We start from the raw sequence: 16,686 nt of genomic DNA on the forward strand, positions 1-16,686 counted from the left end.
GGAGGAATGGTGCAGGATTGAGGCTGTATGGCCAAAATGCATGGCTGATCCCGAAGGATGCAGTGTGTCAAGGTCTTGGGTAAGAGCTTTGTGTGGTTGACATTCAGCCACGTTGAGGCTGAGACTGTACTTAAAAGCATCCGCACTGCTCCATTGATATCATTCATGCTGCTTCCACATTGACAATGATTGCCAGAGGATCCTTAAGGATTGAGGCACTGGTTCACCCTTCCAAGGAACCCATTCAGGAAATGACAGGATTTAGGAGGAACGAGGATGCATCCTAGTCAAAGGGCCTCAGGGAATAGAATTAAGGGAGAAAAAAACAAACACTGGTTGAATGAAGAATCGGAAGCCTGTTTGTGACAGTGTCATCACTCCTGTCTGTCTTTGTTTGTTTCTGAACCCCATTCATCCAATTCTAAACCCGGTCCTTTTTCTTGCAGACGGATCGACCCCAGTACCTGATGATTTAATCCAAGACAACGGCGATCTCTTCTTTGCCAGCACAGTGGCGAGTGACACGGCTGACTACATGTGTGTCGCCGACAATGGAGTGGGCACTATCAATGTAACAGCACGGCTGACAGTGTATAGTAGGTTTAAAAGCTCCTCTGTTGATGGCAAAGGTTGTTTTGAATTAGACAAATGTTTGTTGTCTCCTGTGGCAGTGTTTCAGCCAGATGGCCAGCTCGGGGTGCAGCTGCTCAGCCTTCCAATGTTAGAAAGCTGGACAGTTTATTAGTTCGCTTAGCACAAAATAAGTTAGCCCATGGGAAATGTTGGTGTTAAATGATGGTACACCCAAACTGTAACAGGAGCCCCACCCACAAGAATAAGTGAGTTTGTTAAACAACATAAGTGCTCCTGATAACATAACCCTGCAGCCAGCTTCATGAATATAAATGCAATGTTACAAAATGCAGAGTCATCATTGTCTCTCCATGTATGCAAAAATAATCACAAGAAATTTTGAAATAGTTAAAAGAGCATTTTCCTATAGTTGGAAAGTGATCAGTGAATGTTTCAATTCAAGTCCCTTGAAATCCTGCTCTGGATCATACCATTAACTCCGTCAAGGAAAGAACTCCCAGTAAGTGCTAAGCTCATCCTCAACTAACCAATAGAACCCTGGAAACCAGTCCAGTCATTGTTGTTTTGTATTGGGGAATTCAGCAGACAAGAGTAAAGAGCAGTGGCTGAGGAATCACTCCAGATGCAGGGATGCCACTTTACAGGCAAAAAGGCTTTTGCATTTAAATGCATTGGGTTAATTTCAGGCTGAACTAAGATACATATGTGTTTAGGCTTCTCAGGCCTTATTTTAGGGTTCTTGGCAAAAACCTGTCTAGCATCTCTGCAGCTTGCACCAAGCCTTTTCTCTTTTTTTCCCCTGTCCGTTTTCCAGTACCAACGGTCATCCAGACCCCGCCTCATGACACGAAGGTCCAGCTGAGCCTGCCGGCAGTCATAGACTGCGTGGTGCAACATGACCCTGCCGTGACCGTCACAGTCCTGTGGTACCACAACACTGCCCTGGTAGACACGGACGCCAGTTCCCGAGTCAACCTGCTGGCCTCGGGCTCGTTGGAGATCCGGCAGACACTGCGCAGTGACAAGGGCACGTACGAGTGTGTGGTAACATCAGTGGCCGGCAACGGTAGGAGGAACGCCACGCTCACTATCCAAGGTAAATGTTTCTGTCTAGCTTATAACATTTTGTAAATCTGACCGGAAACCGAAACCGACCCAACCTAAACCGACTTTGGGTGAGGTCAGATTACTGTTTTTTACCATTTCAGTCAGGTGGGATCATTTCAAATAAGCAATCTTTCTGAAGAAACCCTGAAATAAACCCCAAAAATGATTAGTTCTGACTTTCACATGGTGCGTTATTTCTGTAGAGTTACCACGCCTGGTAAGATAAAAATATCTGTTTCTTCCCCACGGTATTTATTTCTGTGCTCCATCAGAGCAAACTCAAAAGTCCAGAAAAGTTTTTGAGATCTCTTTTATTTCATTTGACAGAATTACCATGGAAACCAACCAATGTCGCCTCAAGGATCAGCCCTAGTGATTCACGGACCGTCGAGCTGAGCTGGGTGGCCCCATTTGATGGCAACTCCCCGTTGTTGCGCTACATTATCGAGCAAAAAGAAGACGGTAAAAACTATTCTGTAAATTTATATCTTGATAAAAGTTCACTTTTACAAACTTTGTTTAAAAGTCCAGGCTTTTTTTCTCAGATGTTTCGGAGAGGGAGTTTCTGTACTGTTGACTGGTCCAGGCATGTGATTACTAAATGCGAGAAAGACCCATAGTTATATTGGTTGAAAATGATTCTGTGCAAATCAGTCTTCAGGAAATGTACAGCAGTCTTGGCTTATTGCCCAGCTTTATGATAAACCAAGCAGTAAGATTTCTCTTCTGTGATGAAGAGTTTGCATGAAAAAAATTCTGATTCTCCTGAAAGATTTAAAAAGCCTTTGCATATGCTGAATAAATTGCATTCAGACGTCAGATATATTCAAGAGGTGAAATTCACATTGAGCAGATCTTTAATGCAGTGTCATACTCATTATCATTGCCAACATGAGGACTATTTCGCATAAGTTGAATACATTAAACTTCGCCAAATTTTGCTAATAAGGACCTGTGACATTAGTTCACTTTGCGTTCTTTCACTTTCATCTTCACATGCAGCTATGAAAGGGCCAATAAGGCGGAACCTTTGGTGCATTGGTAGTCAATCAATGTGGATTTCATTCTTTTTGTTTTAATCTCAGAGTCGGCATTCACCGTGATCGATTCCAGTGTGGATCCCAGTCTTCCCTCGTTCAATGTGGTGGGCGTCATCCCCTCCAGGAGCTATCAGTTCAAGGTACGGGCGGAGAACATTCTAGGCGCCGGTGAGAAGAGTGACCCCACCCTGGTGCTACACATACCCGAGGAACGTAAGTATAGACCCTAAAGACCACGGTGTTACACTGCACCACAATGTCCGGCAAGCAACATACAAGGCGCATATCTCCACCATTGGGGCCCTTTCAAGCTTGCATTTAATGGAAGTGCCAAACTACAGAGAGATGAACCCACAGTGGGAAAATAATTTGGTGCAGGTTGATCACCTTTTGGCTGAAGGAAGAAGTTTGTGGGAGCAGGATCTAAACTGGGCATTCTCCTAAGGGCGTCCATTTTATATTCTATGGTTTTCATATCATTTTTCGACGGACCATTCCCGTGAAATATGCAAATTAGACAGGTGCATGCGTGCTACTACCACTAGTTAGCAAGCGCGGCCGTCAACATTGCCGGTAGTGTAGGTAAGCTGTTGTAAGCATAACCTGGCGCGTTGAAGGCCAAACCGTATTACAACCTTTTTCGGATGCTTCAGCATGCTTTTCTCGAAACTAAAAAGGTTGCAAAGTAAAATTCCCTGTCTTTGCAGTTTGACACTTGTATGGTAACGGCGTCTATGTGCTCATAGTTGAGTGCGTATAGAGATTTGTATTGTTACGTTACAGATTTTAGCAACTTTGCCAACCAGTGGTAGTAATGTGCATGCGCCTGCCTTATTTGCATATTTCATGGGAACGGTCCATTGAGGGAAGGTCAGTCAATCAAAAAAGAAAAAAAAAGATCCTGAAACAAAGTCACGGAACTACCACAACTCACCTTGTTTGAATCACCTTAAAGTGTGAGTCACCATAAGGTGTTCGTGTGTGCATTGTGTATGTACATATATGTGTTTGTTTTTCCCATGGCATTCAGTAGATTTGTGTGTAGTGCATTGGGTGCGGTACGGTACCGCTTGGTGTGGTATTGATGCCATATCGCGGATTTTGACTGTCATGCTGATGTTGGGCAAAATTGTATCGCACCTGTACATTTTCAGTGCTATTTTTGTACAGTTCACCTCACCTTACTTTTTTTTCGGCAAGGTCCTCTTAGCCAGGCTAGTAAAAAAAGTTTTTTTCCGAGGTTGGGAGCCAAAAATTGGGTCGGACAGAAATGAGAACCGTGGAATTTAAAAAGGATGCCCAAGTGGCAAGAACACACTGAGCGAAACTTCAAGGTACCACCCTCACTGTCTATTGCAATCCCATTGCATGTTCATTCCATTGTGTATATATGCACAGTTCATTGGCCTTTCGTTGTTCTTCACTTTTTATATTTGTATATTTGGTTGTAACATGTAACATTTGCATCCCCTCCCCCTCCAGCTCCCGATGAAGCTCCTAATAGCGTGGTCACCAGTTCCAGCTCTACTACTTCCATCATAGTGGAGTGGCAGGTAACTACACTGGTGATATTTTCTGTCCAGCAATATTTTGACTTCTCTCCATGCAGAAGAGTCTGAGTTTTACAGATTTTAAAATGGGGCCAGAAAGTCGGAATGTCTGTGTTACATTTGCATCGGCCATGAAACCAGAAATGTTTTGACTCAAAGTTTTCAACAGAACTATCGGATGTAGCTGCTGGCCAAAATAACAAATTGTAGGCACGCAAGTTTTCATTGGATCAGCTGATTGTCTCATGTTATACTTCCCATGCATGCCATTCCAAATTGCAATGAATTACAAAATCATGTACAGTTGCAGATTTCCTCATTTTTGTCTTAATTACTCAGTGTGCTACCTGATATTTGCAAAAGACACTCAACTGATGACCAGCAATCAGTCATCGGTTATCACTGGCAAAACTCACACCTCGTAATTTTTCTAGACATAGTCCTTGACTTGACCACCCTGCTGCCCACAAGAGCTTGAAGGAAGAAGGTTGTGGCCTCCGAAGTGTTGACCTCAAGATTATGCAGTTAATTGTGCGTGTTGTGGTTTGAGTGAGGGCTACAGAGCTGTGTCCATAGGCAAGGCATTTTACCACCCATGGGTTTTTCCCGTTCAGGAGTAATTTGGCTTGGCAGGAGACCAAGAGATGACTTTTTCTCACAAATTAGCCCTTGTGGCCGTACGCTGTACACACTGTTGGAAAATTGTAATGGTTTACAGGCTTCAGCAAGCAAAATGTTGAAACAGTTTAAAGCTCTTTGATCTTTGGAAAATATGTGTAACAACACTTCTTTAGATAATCATTAGGAATATGTTATTTTATGCCACCTTGCATTAATCACCATTCTTCCAGACACCTCCCGAGGACACATGGAACGGTCCCCTGCGGGGCTACATCCTTCGCTACAAGCTGTACGGTTACACCTCCACCCCCTACACCCCGGTTAACATCACCAGCGTGCGCCAGACGTCCTATACGCTTCAAGGCCTGGAAATCTGGACCCGCTACGAGATCCAGGTGGCAGCTTACAATGGTGCCGGGGTGGGCACCTACAGCCAGTCCTTGGCCCAGAGGACCAAGGAAGGGGGTGAGATCCAGGAACAGCTTTTTCCACATGAACACTGTCTGCATTTTGGGTTTTTTTGGGGGGGGGGAACAGCCCAGTGTCATTTTTATGGAACAGAATATGTGTTTCTTGTCATGTAAAAAGAAGCAGGGAGCCAGTCACAGATCAAACATTGCATGGCATTTTGGCTGGTAACCCACTTAAGCTTTTCAAACCTCTGCTCCACCTGGTCTTGTCATTATAGCATTGTACTTTTTATCAAAGAAACTCCATGAAGTTGGCCCCTGTGAAGAACAAAAGCTTTACATTAGTGACAAAGCAAGATTTGCCAACTTTAGCCCAATTTTTTAGACTGTGTATTTTTATTGATTTTTTTCTCTCAGATGTTGGCTCTTTGATAACAGAAATGATCAATTGGCTTTTTTGAACGGAAGTATGGTTGTCTTTTTGTAGCCAGGATAACTTCATTTAGAACACAGATTGTGTTTCTTTGGTGTCTTGTGGGACAGTTTTTAATAATAATCTACAAATCAAATTTTTCTTGAGCAAGGGCTGCACGCAAACATGTTTTCTCAATTTTCTTTTAGGAGGAAATATATGCGGTGACATTCCTCTTCAGTTTGTATGCTGCTTTTGTTTGCTTTTAATCAGTGCCTAGCGAAGCCCCACGCAATGTGCAGACAACTGTGTTGAATTCAACAGCCATCCAGTTCCAGTGGCAGATGCCTGACCCCCAAACTATTAATGGAATCAACCAAGGATATAAGGTAGGTCATTCAAGATTTCTTTTTAAGTTGTGATCAAGTAAGCGCAAGAGAGTCAGAAGCCAGTCACAATATGTCCGGTCCCTAGTTAAGCTACGAGCCGTTCCAAACAAACTGTGACAAAGCATTCCTCTTTTTAGTCCCCTGTGACTTTAGTACTTGTACTATGAATTGAAATTGAGTTGTGGAACAACCTGTCATTTTAATTGTTCTTGACATGGGATTGTCTTGGAATTGGACTTGTGATTCACGAGATGTGACTTGCGATTGGACTTGTGATTCACTATGAGATTTGACTTGTGATTGGACTTGTCATTCACAATAAGATTTGACATGTGATTTACTTGTGATTTGACTTGTAATTAATATGTGAAAATTCACATTTGATATCCTGCTACAAACTGTCAGTTTGATTAACACACTTTACTGGGAAAGTGAGTTGAAGTAACTACTCAGAGTTTGGTGTCTGTTCTCCTCTTTGCGGCAACAGTTGCATGCATGGCTGAATGGATCAGAGAGCTCCAAGATTGAGGTGATAGTGGACCCTAACCCAGCCATCACAATCCTGGAAGGCACCATCAGCGGTCTGAAAAAGTACACGGAATACAAGACCAGCGTGCTGTGCTTCACCAGCCCCGGAGACGGACTAGCTAGTCCCACGGTCACTGTCAGGACTCATGAAGACGGTGAGTTTTGTTGGGAGAATTTCTTACGTAATCATATAAAGAAACTTATTTTTTTTACCTGGAAACTTGTCCATTGGTCATCTGTCCATCTCTTGTAGCATTACACTTTGTTGTTTTGTTTTATTTCAGTGCCTGGCTCAGTCGGTAGTCTTAAGTTGAAGGATGTCGTGGATACATCCCTGAAAGTGGAATGGACTGTCCCAACTGAAACGAATGGTGTCATCAGAGGTAGGCCCACTCCATACCACAAATTAGGGGTGGCAGGACTTTCTTGCACATTTCCTTGCACTTTGTTGACCTGTTTTGGTTAACCTTATGCTTCTAATTTCTGCACATGAATGGAAGGGATGGAAATAGTAATAAAACTAGAGAAAAGTGTTTGTAAACAAACACAGAGCTGGTTCGGGACTGTTTTACCAACAAGATAAGTATTGTTGATCAAAGCTCTTAAACTAACCCAAATGCTGGGTTGAAAACGTGTACAAAGTCAAGGGGCTGAAATAAATATTGAAAAAACAAGAGTAAATCACATGACGACGTCATCATGACATCATTTATATACAATAATTTCTGTATCAAGATTTTTGTTGGCTGTCACTTTGAAAACGAGCAAACATCCGAAAGGGTTCAAAATTGTGCCTTGTAAACGTGTACAAAGTTAACGGGCAAAAAACCCCATTTGGAGAAACACTTCTCTTTTAAGTTCGTGTCACGTGATTTGCGCTTAAACTGAACAATTTTTATGAAATATTACTTCATATTCGGACTCTTCGGCATATTTCAAATAAAATAACACAGCGTAAAGTACCCGATTTCTACTTTGTTCTGATAGTAATCTTGCGCCGAAGTTAAAGACTACTTGTTCACTTGTGTTAAGTAGAAAAACGTGTACAAAACCTATGGGGAAAAATTAAATATTCAAAAATGAATATAAAATAAGGGGATGATGTCATCATGACGTCATCCCTTTGCAATAAATCTTGCATCGGGGTCTTCGTTGGCTATCACTTTGGGAACGATCAAAGACTGCAAAGTTACCAAAATTGTCGCTGAAAAACGTGTACAAAGTTAAGGGGCTATAAACTTGTTTGCGGAAACACTGCTTCTTTAAGTTCGTGTCACGTGATTTGCGCTTAAACGGAACAATTTTTATGAAATATTACTTCATATTCGGACTCTTCGGCATATTTCAAATAAAATAACAGAGCGTAAAGTACCCGATTTCTCCTTTGTTCTGATAGTAATCTTGCGCCAAAGTTAAAGACTACTTGTTCACTTGTGTTAAGTAGAAAAACGTGTACAAAACCTATGGGGAAAAATTAAATATTCAAAAATGAATATAAAATAAGGTGATGATGTCATTATGATGTCATCCCTTTGCAATAAATCTTGCATCAGGGTCTTCGTTGGCTATCACTTTGGGAACGATCAAAGACTGCAAAGTTACCAAAATTGTCGCTCAAAAACGTGTACAAAGTCAATGGGCTAGAAACACGTGTGCAGGAAAACTGCTCCTTTAATTTCATGTCACGTGATTTTTGTCTAAACTGGGAAAAACTTATGAAATATTATTTAATATTTGGACACTTGGATATATTTGCGATCGAACGGAAGGGAAAATTTAGTCTGATTTCTTCTTCGTTCTGGTAGTAATTCTGGGTCGAAGTTGAGGACTGCTCACGCATTATGCGGGACAATGTGTGTACAAACCCTATGTTGTGCAACAACGCCATACATGGTTCAATATGGGACAGTTTCTTGAAAATGGAAAGCCCAGGCAGGTGTGACCGTAATTCTGCAATAGCGCCCTCATAGCTTGATATAGGACAGTCCGAAAACTGTGTGCAATCTGTGTACAAAGTCTATGGGGGAAAATTAATTCTTCAAAAATCAATAATAAATAAACTACTTAAGTTATCACTGTGAATTTCTTCTAGGACCGTCCTTTGATGATCACACAACTATCCTCCAAGTTTGAAATTGTTCTGATTTTCCTAGGTGCCAAAGTGTAGGGGCAGAAAAACTAGGCTGAAGAAGAAGAAAAAAAAAAAAAAGGAAAGAAAAAAAAACCAGAACGATTACAATACCTGGTTCGGCTGAACTGCCGAACCAGCTAATAATAAACAGTTGATGGAGTTCGGCATCTAATTTGTACAATAAGTAGAAAATTTCAGCAATATTTGAGAAACCAATGTTGTACTGGTGTAATGTGAGGTCTTACATTTTGATAGCAAACCTATGAAAATTGTCAGCAAAAGTTTCAAGAAATATTTTGGGTTTTTATATTGCCCGCATTACATTTAGTACACAATCAATTCTTATTTCATGACTCTTAGATGTCAGAGCTGTTCTGCTCTGAGTCCATTAATTTAAATAAGGCCCCCCCAAAATAGTTGGTGTCTGGTCAGCGCACCTGTCAATTTTGAATCTTTGCATCAGTGTTTTTTGTTTCCATTATTTTCTCAAAATTTTCAAAACAGCGCCCTCTATGTCCGCACTGCCTGAATGTTCATGAGTAGACTGATTCCTGGCCACAAGTCCATAAGTCGGAAGGGCAATTTGTTCAAGGAACCAGACTAATTTGTAGGTTGCTCGTACCCGGTGATAGATGGTTACGACTGCGTAATATTGATGTCAAACATAAACAGCAGACCATGGGTCCATGGGTAGGTTACAAAGTTGCAGCCAGCTGATCAACAACAATGGCGGCATGATGTGCTACTACTAGCCTTTGCTCTTTGATTAAACATGCCACTCATTTCCGTGTCTGTTGCCAGTCTTAAAAAGCCAACCCTATCCCCCCCCAAAAATGCATCACTGCATCAATTCTGGAACTTTGGTCTGACCAGAGACCGAGTATTTTTTGGAGGGCCTAATCCCCATCAAACAAAGTGGTAATAGGTAGACTTTGGAGTGATAGGACGGTCCCTGCATGTGATTTCACCTGCTGTTATGCACACATCCACAGGCTATGAAATCAAGTGGTACAGGTACAACACTACCAGCACCAGCCCGCCCATTTCATTGCCCCCTGAACAGCGCGAGTACACTGTGACTGGTCTGACGGCTACCACCAGGTACACCCTGGTCATGTGGGCCCGGACGTCGGTCGGCCGAGGGCCCCCGAAAGAAACCAGCTTCAGCTCCGGTGTACCGCCACGTAAGTTTCTGGTCTTGTGAACTCCTCTTCCCTTTCTCCTCTTTTTTGGCATCTTGCACCAGTAAATGGACTTTAGGAAAGAAGTTGACTCTGAAGCAAAGGGTTTGCTGCGTCAGATTTTCATTGGAGCAAGGTTGTGTCCCAAGGTACTCACTGTACAATGTTGGACCACCCCGATAACTTGCCGGTCTTCCGGTTTCTTCACGCCACATACAATTTGCCCCAATTTAAGACCCGTGCCCACCATTCGTTGAGAGACCATTTTGTGAAAGGTGCAAATATAGCATCTGTGTTCACAATTATGATCAGTACTGAAGTCGACTTAAATTGGAAATACTTTTCATGACTCATCAAAAGTGCTTTCAGCTTGAAGGGTAATTCTAGAAATTAGGGGTCCAAAAGTGTGACATTTTCGTGTCCTGGTTACGTCTGACCTTCGTTATTGGACATGGAAATATCAACGGAATTGATTTCAAACTATTACTGTTTGTTTGGCGGGTAATTTGCATTAATTCATCATGCTTGCAAATTAGAAAAAGTGTCCTGAACTTACAAACTCATATGTCAGATGTGACAAGGACATGAAAAAAAATTGACCCCTAATTTCTGGAATTTCCCCTAACTCCGGTTGAACAGTACACAGAGGGGATATACTTGTTACAGTTCATGCTTGAATAGCTGTTTGCTTACATTGAGACAAGGATACTTGCACATGTGAGCTTCTGATAATGAGCTAAGTGATTGTGATCACAGGTGAATTCCTTCAAATTGTGAAGAACCCAATTTTAACAATTTTATTATTAGTACTTCATTCTGACTGTGATTAAACCTAGTTCCGTCTTCCTCTCTCTAGTGCGGCCGGATCCACCCAGCCAGCTGGCCATCTCCAATATCCAGTCCAGCAGCGTACACCTTCAGTTTGAGCCAGGCTTCAGTGGCCACACCAGCATCTCGGCCTGGATCGTGGAGGCACAGGTGGGCACCTCCACAGCCTGGCTACGCCTGTACGAGCACCAGGACCCGGACTCACGAGGCTTCCCCGTGCCCAACCTCATCCCCTACATGGACTACGTCTTCAGGCTTCGGGCCCAGAATATTGCCGGAGAGAGCGAGCCCAGCCAGACTACCAGGAGAATACAGACACTCCAAGACAGTAAGTTTTGCCGGCAAAATCTGGTGCACTTGAGGAAGAGCTGTTTTTGTTTTTTTGGGGGAGGAGTATTATGGAAGAGAATCTCAAATTTCTCAATATAACCTTGGGATTTTCTATTTTTTCCCATAAGAAAAAGTTGACTTCTGGAGGAATGTCTGTGGTAATTTAAGGAACTCTTGGGTTCTTGAGGAGAATCTGAGGTTCTCTAGGAAAACTTTGGACTGCTTTAAAAATATGGAGTGATTCAGGAGGGTGTTGAATTCTGAGAAAAATCTGGACTTTCTGAATCCAAGCTAACAATTTTTTGGTCACTTTGCAGCACCGGAAATTGCCCCTCGCGAGGTGACAGTGAGAGCCCACAGCGAGACATCCCTCAGAGTCCGCTGGGTGGTAAGTGTTCGGTTTCGCGTTGATTTTGTTCCAGTTTGTTTTCTACCACAGATTGCTGTGGCACTGCAGATTGAACTCTGTGCCAAGTTACGAGGACTAAAATGTCGCAAAATATTCCAACTGATTTGTTCATAGGTTCAATGCAGAACACACAGGACCACTTTCATTCGAATGTGCACAAACTGATAGTAATTTCTTGGGAGAGGAAACACTTCTAAGAATTTAAACAGTAAACGTGTGTATGCGTCATCAGTAACATTCGTGCTTTGAAATACAAATATTTGTAAAAACTGACAATCGTTACGTTAACTCGTTTCTTCCTGTCCACCCATATTTCCCAGCCCTTGCTCAAAAGGGAGTGGAGTGGAGAGCCTATAGGTTACCACATCTACTGGCAAGAGGTCAATGCTGTGACCCCTGACCCTACCCAGGGGAGTTACGACCTCCTGGAGCCCTACACAGGCGAATATGTCATAGCCGGCTTGCAGGAGTGGACAGAGTACTCAGTGCAGGTTCAAGCTTACAATGAGATTGGGGCGGGACCCATCAGTGATGGCCTTGTGGGCAGGACAACCGATACAGGTACAGTTTTGACAATTTTCCATCACTCGTCGGTCATTGCTGTTCTTTGTGTTGTTTCAGACCTTATATGGGACGTGGTATTGGAACCAACGTAGTAAACTTGCTGTGGCATTTCCCAGTGGTATAAACCAGTTTTTCCGAAGAAACCAGGTGAAATTGGTGATACATGTTTTTCCACACAATCTTTTTGGTGTGTACACGTTGCTAATTATGTACGTGATGGGTTTTAAAATTAGTCAGGTTCTCCACATTGCGAGATTACAAATCTTTTAAAGTTGCCATCAACTGATTTTGCCTTAATTTTCCTCACAGTTCCCAGCTCAGGGCCATCCAACGTTACAGCCCGGGCCACAGGTCCATTTGTTATAGACGTGACTTGGGGCCCAGTGCCAAAGATTGATCAGAATGGTGCCATTTTGGGATATAAGGTAATTGTGAAATGCCCTGTGTGGTTTGTTTCATCTCAGTGTCTAAGCACAAATAAATTCTTCCATAGTTATTATTACTTGTGACTGGTTTTTAGTTGACTTGTGTTTCACACATTAATTTGCCAAGTAATAGTGTTCTGCTGAGCTGAGACATGAAATTTGAATTGGTGGCAGCAGTGGGATACATTGATTCAATTCATCTCGGAAAGCTTTGTAGATCTGTCACATAAATTCTTGGCTTCTTCAATGCCCCCAACAGGTGCGTTACTATGCCACCTCCTCACCCTCGGAGCAGCTGACCCTTGATGTCACTGGTGAGGCCTCCATGAATGGCTCTCTTTCTGGCCTGCGTGGGTATACGCGCTACGCACTGAGTGTGCTTGCCTACACACGCATGGGGGACGGCATGGTCAGCAGTACAGTGGTGGTAGAGACACAGGAATCTGGTGAGTCTAGCTTCCTTCGCCGAAAGGAAACAAACACCCAAAATTAAACTGAAAAGTACAAAAAACTATCATTCTCCACGTGTTGTACGATTAATATCAAAAGAAAGTAAGAAAAAACACTTTTTGGCTCAATCTTCTGGTGGAACTGTAGCAGGAAAAGCTCAGACTAACAAGGGTTTGTAAAGGATTCTGGTTTTTGCTCATGCATGCATCTGTGCCAGATTTTTTTTGTGAAAGACCGGATTGCTGCAGTTAAAAGATCCGTGTATTTTGGGTCCTGATGTTGCATAAGATTTGAACTCCATGAAATATCATATCAATGACAGTCCTTTCATGTAACCTGTATTGATGCCTGACGGTAATTACTGGCTTCAACTTCCAGCTGAGGATGCATCCAAAAGTTGTGGATGCAGCGTGACACAATGGCTGGACGTTATGGCTAACTGCTGCAACCACTTGACTTTAATGCATGTGTCATTCTCAGCAGTAGCCTGAATCTGAGAGTTGGCCCTGGAAATGAAAATCACTCCTTATTCTGTCCCCCTGCATTACTGAACCTTTGCTTATAGTCTTCCCTCCACAAGTTATCTGAGGTTTTAGCTAGATACATTAGCCCTTTGGGGCATGCCAAGGTTTTTTCGCTGGAACACCACAAGTATGCAATATTGACTGAAACTCTTCTTTTTTTTATTTGTAGTCCCGGGCCCACCCAGCGGTATCCTGTTTCCAGTGGTAACCAACACATCTGCAAAGATCACCTGGCGGGCTCCTGTGGAACCAAATGGCATTATACAAAGCTACAGGGTAAGCACAGGTCCTTAGGGTGAAATGATACTTCACACTTTTAAGTTGATCTCAGAGAGAAACATCAAAATGAGTGGAGTGCTGTATGAAACTATTCATGTGTAGGCAGAAGTACATGTACGTAATAAACCCACTTGCACGAGTCATGATCCTTTTTCTCAAAATTTCAAATAACCTAAAGTCCTAAAGTAACCTTTTGAGAAAAACCACAGTGATTTCAAATCTTTTAGTATCTCAAGAATTCTAAAGTTAGGTTCTCCAGTTTATTTAAACCGTGAACGTTAACAACATCTCTGCTTCATTTTAGGATGAGGGAACAGTAAGAACAATGCTTAGTTTCAATGCAAATGAATCAGAAATGCTCTTTAGTTTCAAAGCTTTGTTTGCGTTTCTGCCATCCCTAATGCTTTTCCTTCCTTACCGCTCTCAACTCTTCCCATTTTCTGCCTCTAAAAAAATGACATATGTTAGTGCCAAAATTTGGTTTTTGAAATAGCAAAAAGTCAATCTACATATTACTGTATTTGTGGTTGGCCAGGTGAGCTACGTTCAGCAGGGTTTCCCGGATAACTTCAAGCAGACAACAGAGGTCGGCATGGCTCAGGAGTACACAGTCTCAAACCTCTTTGACAATACATACTACTCCTTCAGCGTGGCTGCCAAGACCAGGCTGGGCTGGGGACAGGAGGCTTCGGCTATCGTCATCACAACCAATGACAGAAGTGAGTTTCGAAAGATTTTGACCAGTTGGCCTTGGTGAGCTCATGACGTGAAATGAAAGAGTGCCAACACGTCAGTGCAGATATACTTCACCAGCCCATGCCGCCGTGCTACATTGTACCCGTTGGTTAGGCCTGCGTGCATATAGTTGGGCTAAAGAATTTTCATATGTTATGTGCGTGCATTTGCCATTCAAACCTACAGAACATCTTCAAGATCAGAAACACTCTGGGACATATTTTCCATGGTGGCCACCAAAACCTTGCAACTGATGTGGTCAGCTGACTCCTATCAACCAATCAAAAGCCTTCAGTAGATTTCTGCTTGAGATGATGTCACTCATTGTGTCACATAAAATGTGCGTGCGCATGTGAGACATAGTTTCTGTCCATTCAGCTTATGTTCTTTTTTCAACCCCCCCCTCCAACAGCTGCCCCGACTGCCCCCTCCAAGCCCAGCGTGGACTACATCCACAGTCGAGATGCTCGCATCTCCTGGACCCCCGGAATGGACGGGAACGGACCCTTGCGCTTCTACAGTCTTCAGATCAAAGAGGGTGCTGGCAGCTTCCTGGACCGCGCCACTCACATAGACCCCGGCGTCATCTCATACTTCGTTGACAAGTAAGTACTGCTTGTTTCTTCTAGGAATGTTGTAAGTGGTAAACATTTCTGGTAATGAAACCGAGCTTTCGTTAAAGCGCCCCAGGCACTGCAGGTCACAAGTCTGAAGAAACCTGAACAGAGAAGACAGCAAGAAGCACTTGCAGTTTTCGAGGTGGGAGGAATACGCCAGATAAGAAACATGTTCCTGGGTAAAACCCATGGAATCGGGCGGGGAGTGAAAACCAAATCCACCTTTGGACTGAGCTGGGACTTGAACCCAGATAGTAGAGGTGAATGGTGAGGAAAGAACCACCGCTCCAACCTGACTCACCTGTGTGCCCTTGTTTACTGGTCTTGCCTGGGAATGCCGGCTATTCTTTCCTTGAGAAAGGCAGGGAATACTGAGTGTTCTTATGGAGGAAAATATGGGAATGTGAAATTGGAAACGGTCTGCTCCAGCTTCGAACAGCCTTGGAATGCTGCATGTTTCCACATTGGAAGTGGCATGCCCCCAGGGAAGCATGTTGAAAAGAGCATGAAGATTTCACTCATTGGAAATACTTTATCCGGCAGACCACAACTAGTTTAAAACATTTGGGCCATAGCGCAAAGGCATACGCTTGAACTCAACAACAGTTGATGATGATGCACAGTTTTTCATCATCGCTGCAATCATAATTTTTTGCATTTATCTCTCTTCCAGATTGTCCCCGTATACAGACTACCAGTTTCGTCTCAAAGCCCACAATGACGTCGGACCCAGTCCCTGGAGTGAAGAATCGGATGTCATATCAACTGAACAGGACGGTGAGACATACAGCTGTATTCCAGACCCAAGGGTTGCTACGCTTTTAAATCTTTCAAACGTGAAGACATTGTTACTGTTTGATAGTTTCAAATTCTTCAATTGCCGGTTCCCAGGTGGTGTCCCTGCCTGTAATTCTATGGCAGGATGTACCCACTGCTAGCTGTCAAATAAGTTTCATTTCAGTTTGCATGAAACTCCCGTGTACAGTACACGTGTGCACACTATGCACGGATATATTTGCTATTAACTTTGTAGAAATAGGGGAGAAAATTGTGATCGCATTTGGAAATCTTAAAGTGGACTATTTCATTGTAGCAGTGTGGTTTTTAGTTTGCAGTTTTACAATCTTCGTTGTTTATGTGACAGTTCCCGATGGTGAGCCTGGCATACAGGAGGTGACTCCAATAACCCCCACTTCTGTACGAGTGATTTGGACGGTGAGTTTTTCCCAAAACTTCATCCGCTCTGGGGGACACTGTCTACAAGGATCTTTAACTGCTAAGCCAATGCAGTTTTCCCCACATCTTAATACCTTGATTTCATGGGCTCTTCTTTTCAACCCGCTAACTTTGACTCATTTTTCTACACCATGGACAGGCCAATAATGTTTCGGTATCGAGCTTAGGAAAATTTGATAGTTGTGGGGTTACAGTGTAAGATATTGGCACTGGTTAGCTTAATGATGTAGGTTTGAGACTCACCTGAGCAACCGTGGGAATTTTTTTCTCATGAAGTCTTGGAAAGCACCGAGTACATAGTGCTCAGTAAACTACGTTGACAAGTG

At 42.9% G+C, this 16,686-nt stretch overlaps 1 protein-coding gene across 3 annotated transcripts in view; it reads left to right on the top strand.

Moving 5' to 3' along the window:
* Positions 1 to 16,686, top strand: part of LOC110973604 (protein sidekick-2-like) — a 69,400-nt gene that overhangs the window by 37,592 nt on the left and 15,122 nt on the right. For all 3 annotated transcript variants that reach the window (XM_022224523.2, XM_087139060.1, XM_087139061.1), the window contains exons 10-29: positions 447 to 596; positions 1,409 to 1,690; positions 2,029 to 2,163; positions 2,787 to 2,954; positions 4,224 to 4,294; positions 5,143 to 5,377; positions 6,008 to 6,123; positions 6,611 to 6,806; positions 6,936 to 7,034; positions 9,775 to 9,966; positions 10,820 to 11,119; positions 11,439 to 11,509; positions 11,851 to 12,091; positions 12,404 to 12,519; positions 12,779 to 12,965; positions 13,663 to 13,769; positions 14,308 to 14,491; positions 14,920 to 15,112; positions 15,798 to 15,901; positions 16,269 to 16,339. In XM_022224523.2, coding sequence (XP_022080215.2) covers positions 447 to 596; positions 1,409 to 1,690; positions 2,029 to 2,163; positions 2,787 to 2,954; positions 4,224 to 4,294; positions 5,143 to 5,377; positions 6,008 to 6,123; positions 6,611 to 6,806; positions 6,936 to 7,034; positions 9,775 to 9,966; positions 10,820 to 11,119; positions 11,439 to 11,509; positions 11,851 to 12,091; positions 12,404 to 12,519; positions 12,779 to 12,965; positions 13,663 to 13,769; positions 14,308 to 14,491; positions 14,920 to 15,112; positions 15,798 to 15,901; positions 16,269 to 16,339 — 3,218 coding nt within the window. The remainder of the gene's footprint in view (positions 1 to 446; positions 597 to 1,408; positions 1,691 to 2,028; positions 2,164 to 2,786; positions 2,955 to 4,223; positions 4,295 to 5,142; positions 5,378 to 6,007; positions 6,124 to 6,610; positions 6,807 to 6,935; positions 7,035 to 9,774; positions 9,967 to 10,819; positions 11,120 to 11,438; positions 11,510 to 11,850; positions 12,092 to 12,403; positions 12,520 to 12,778; positions 12,966 to 13,662; positions 13,770 to 14,307; positions 14,492 to 14,919; positions 15,113 to 15,797; positions 15,902 to 16,268; positions 16,340 to 16,686) is intronic.

The sequence above is a fragment of the Acanthaster planci genome, linkage group LG07 (assembly GCF_054643075.1).
Source record: "Acanthaster planci isolate LZ-2023a linkage group LG07, COTS_SCS, whole genome shotgun sequence".
NCBI lineage: Eukaryota > Metazoa > Echinodermata > Asteroidea > Valvatida > Acanthasteridae > Acanthaster > Acanthaster planci.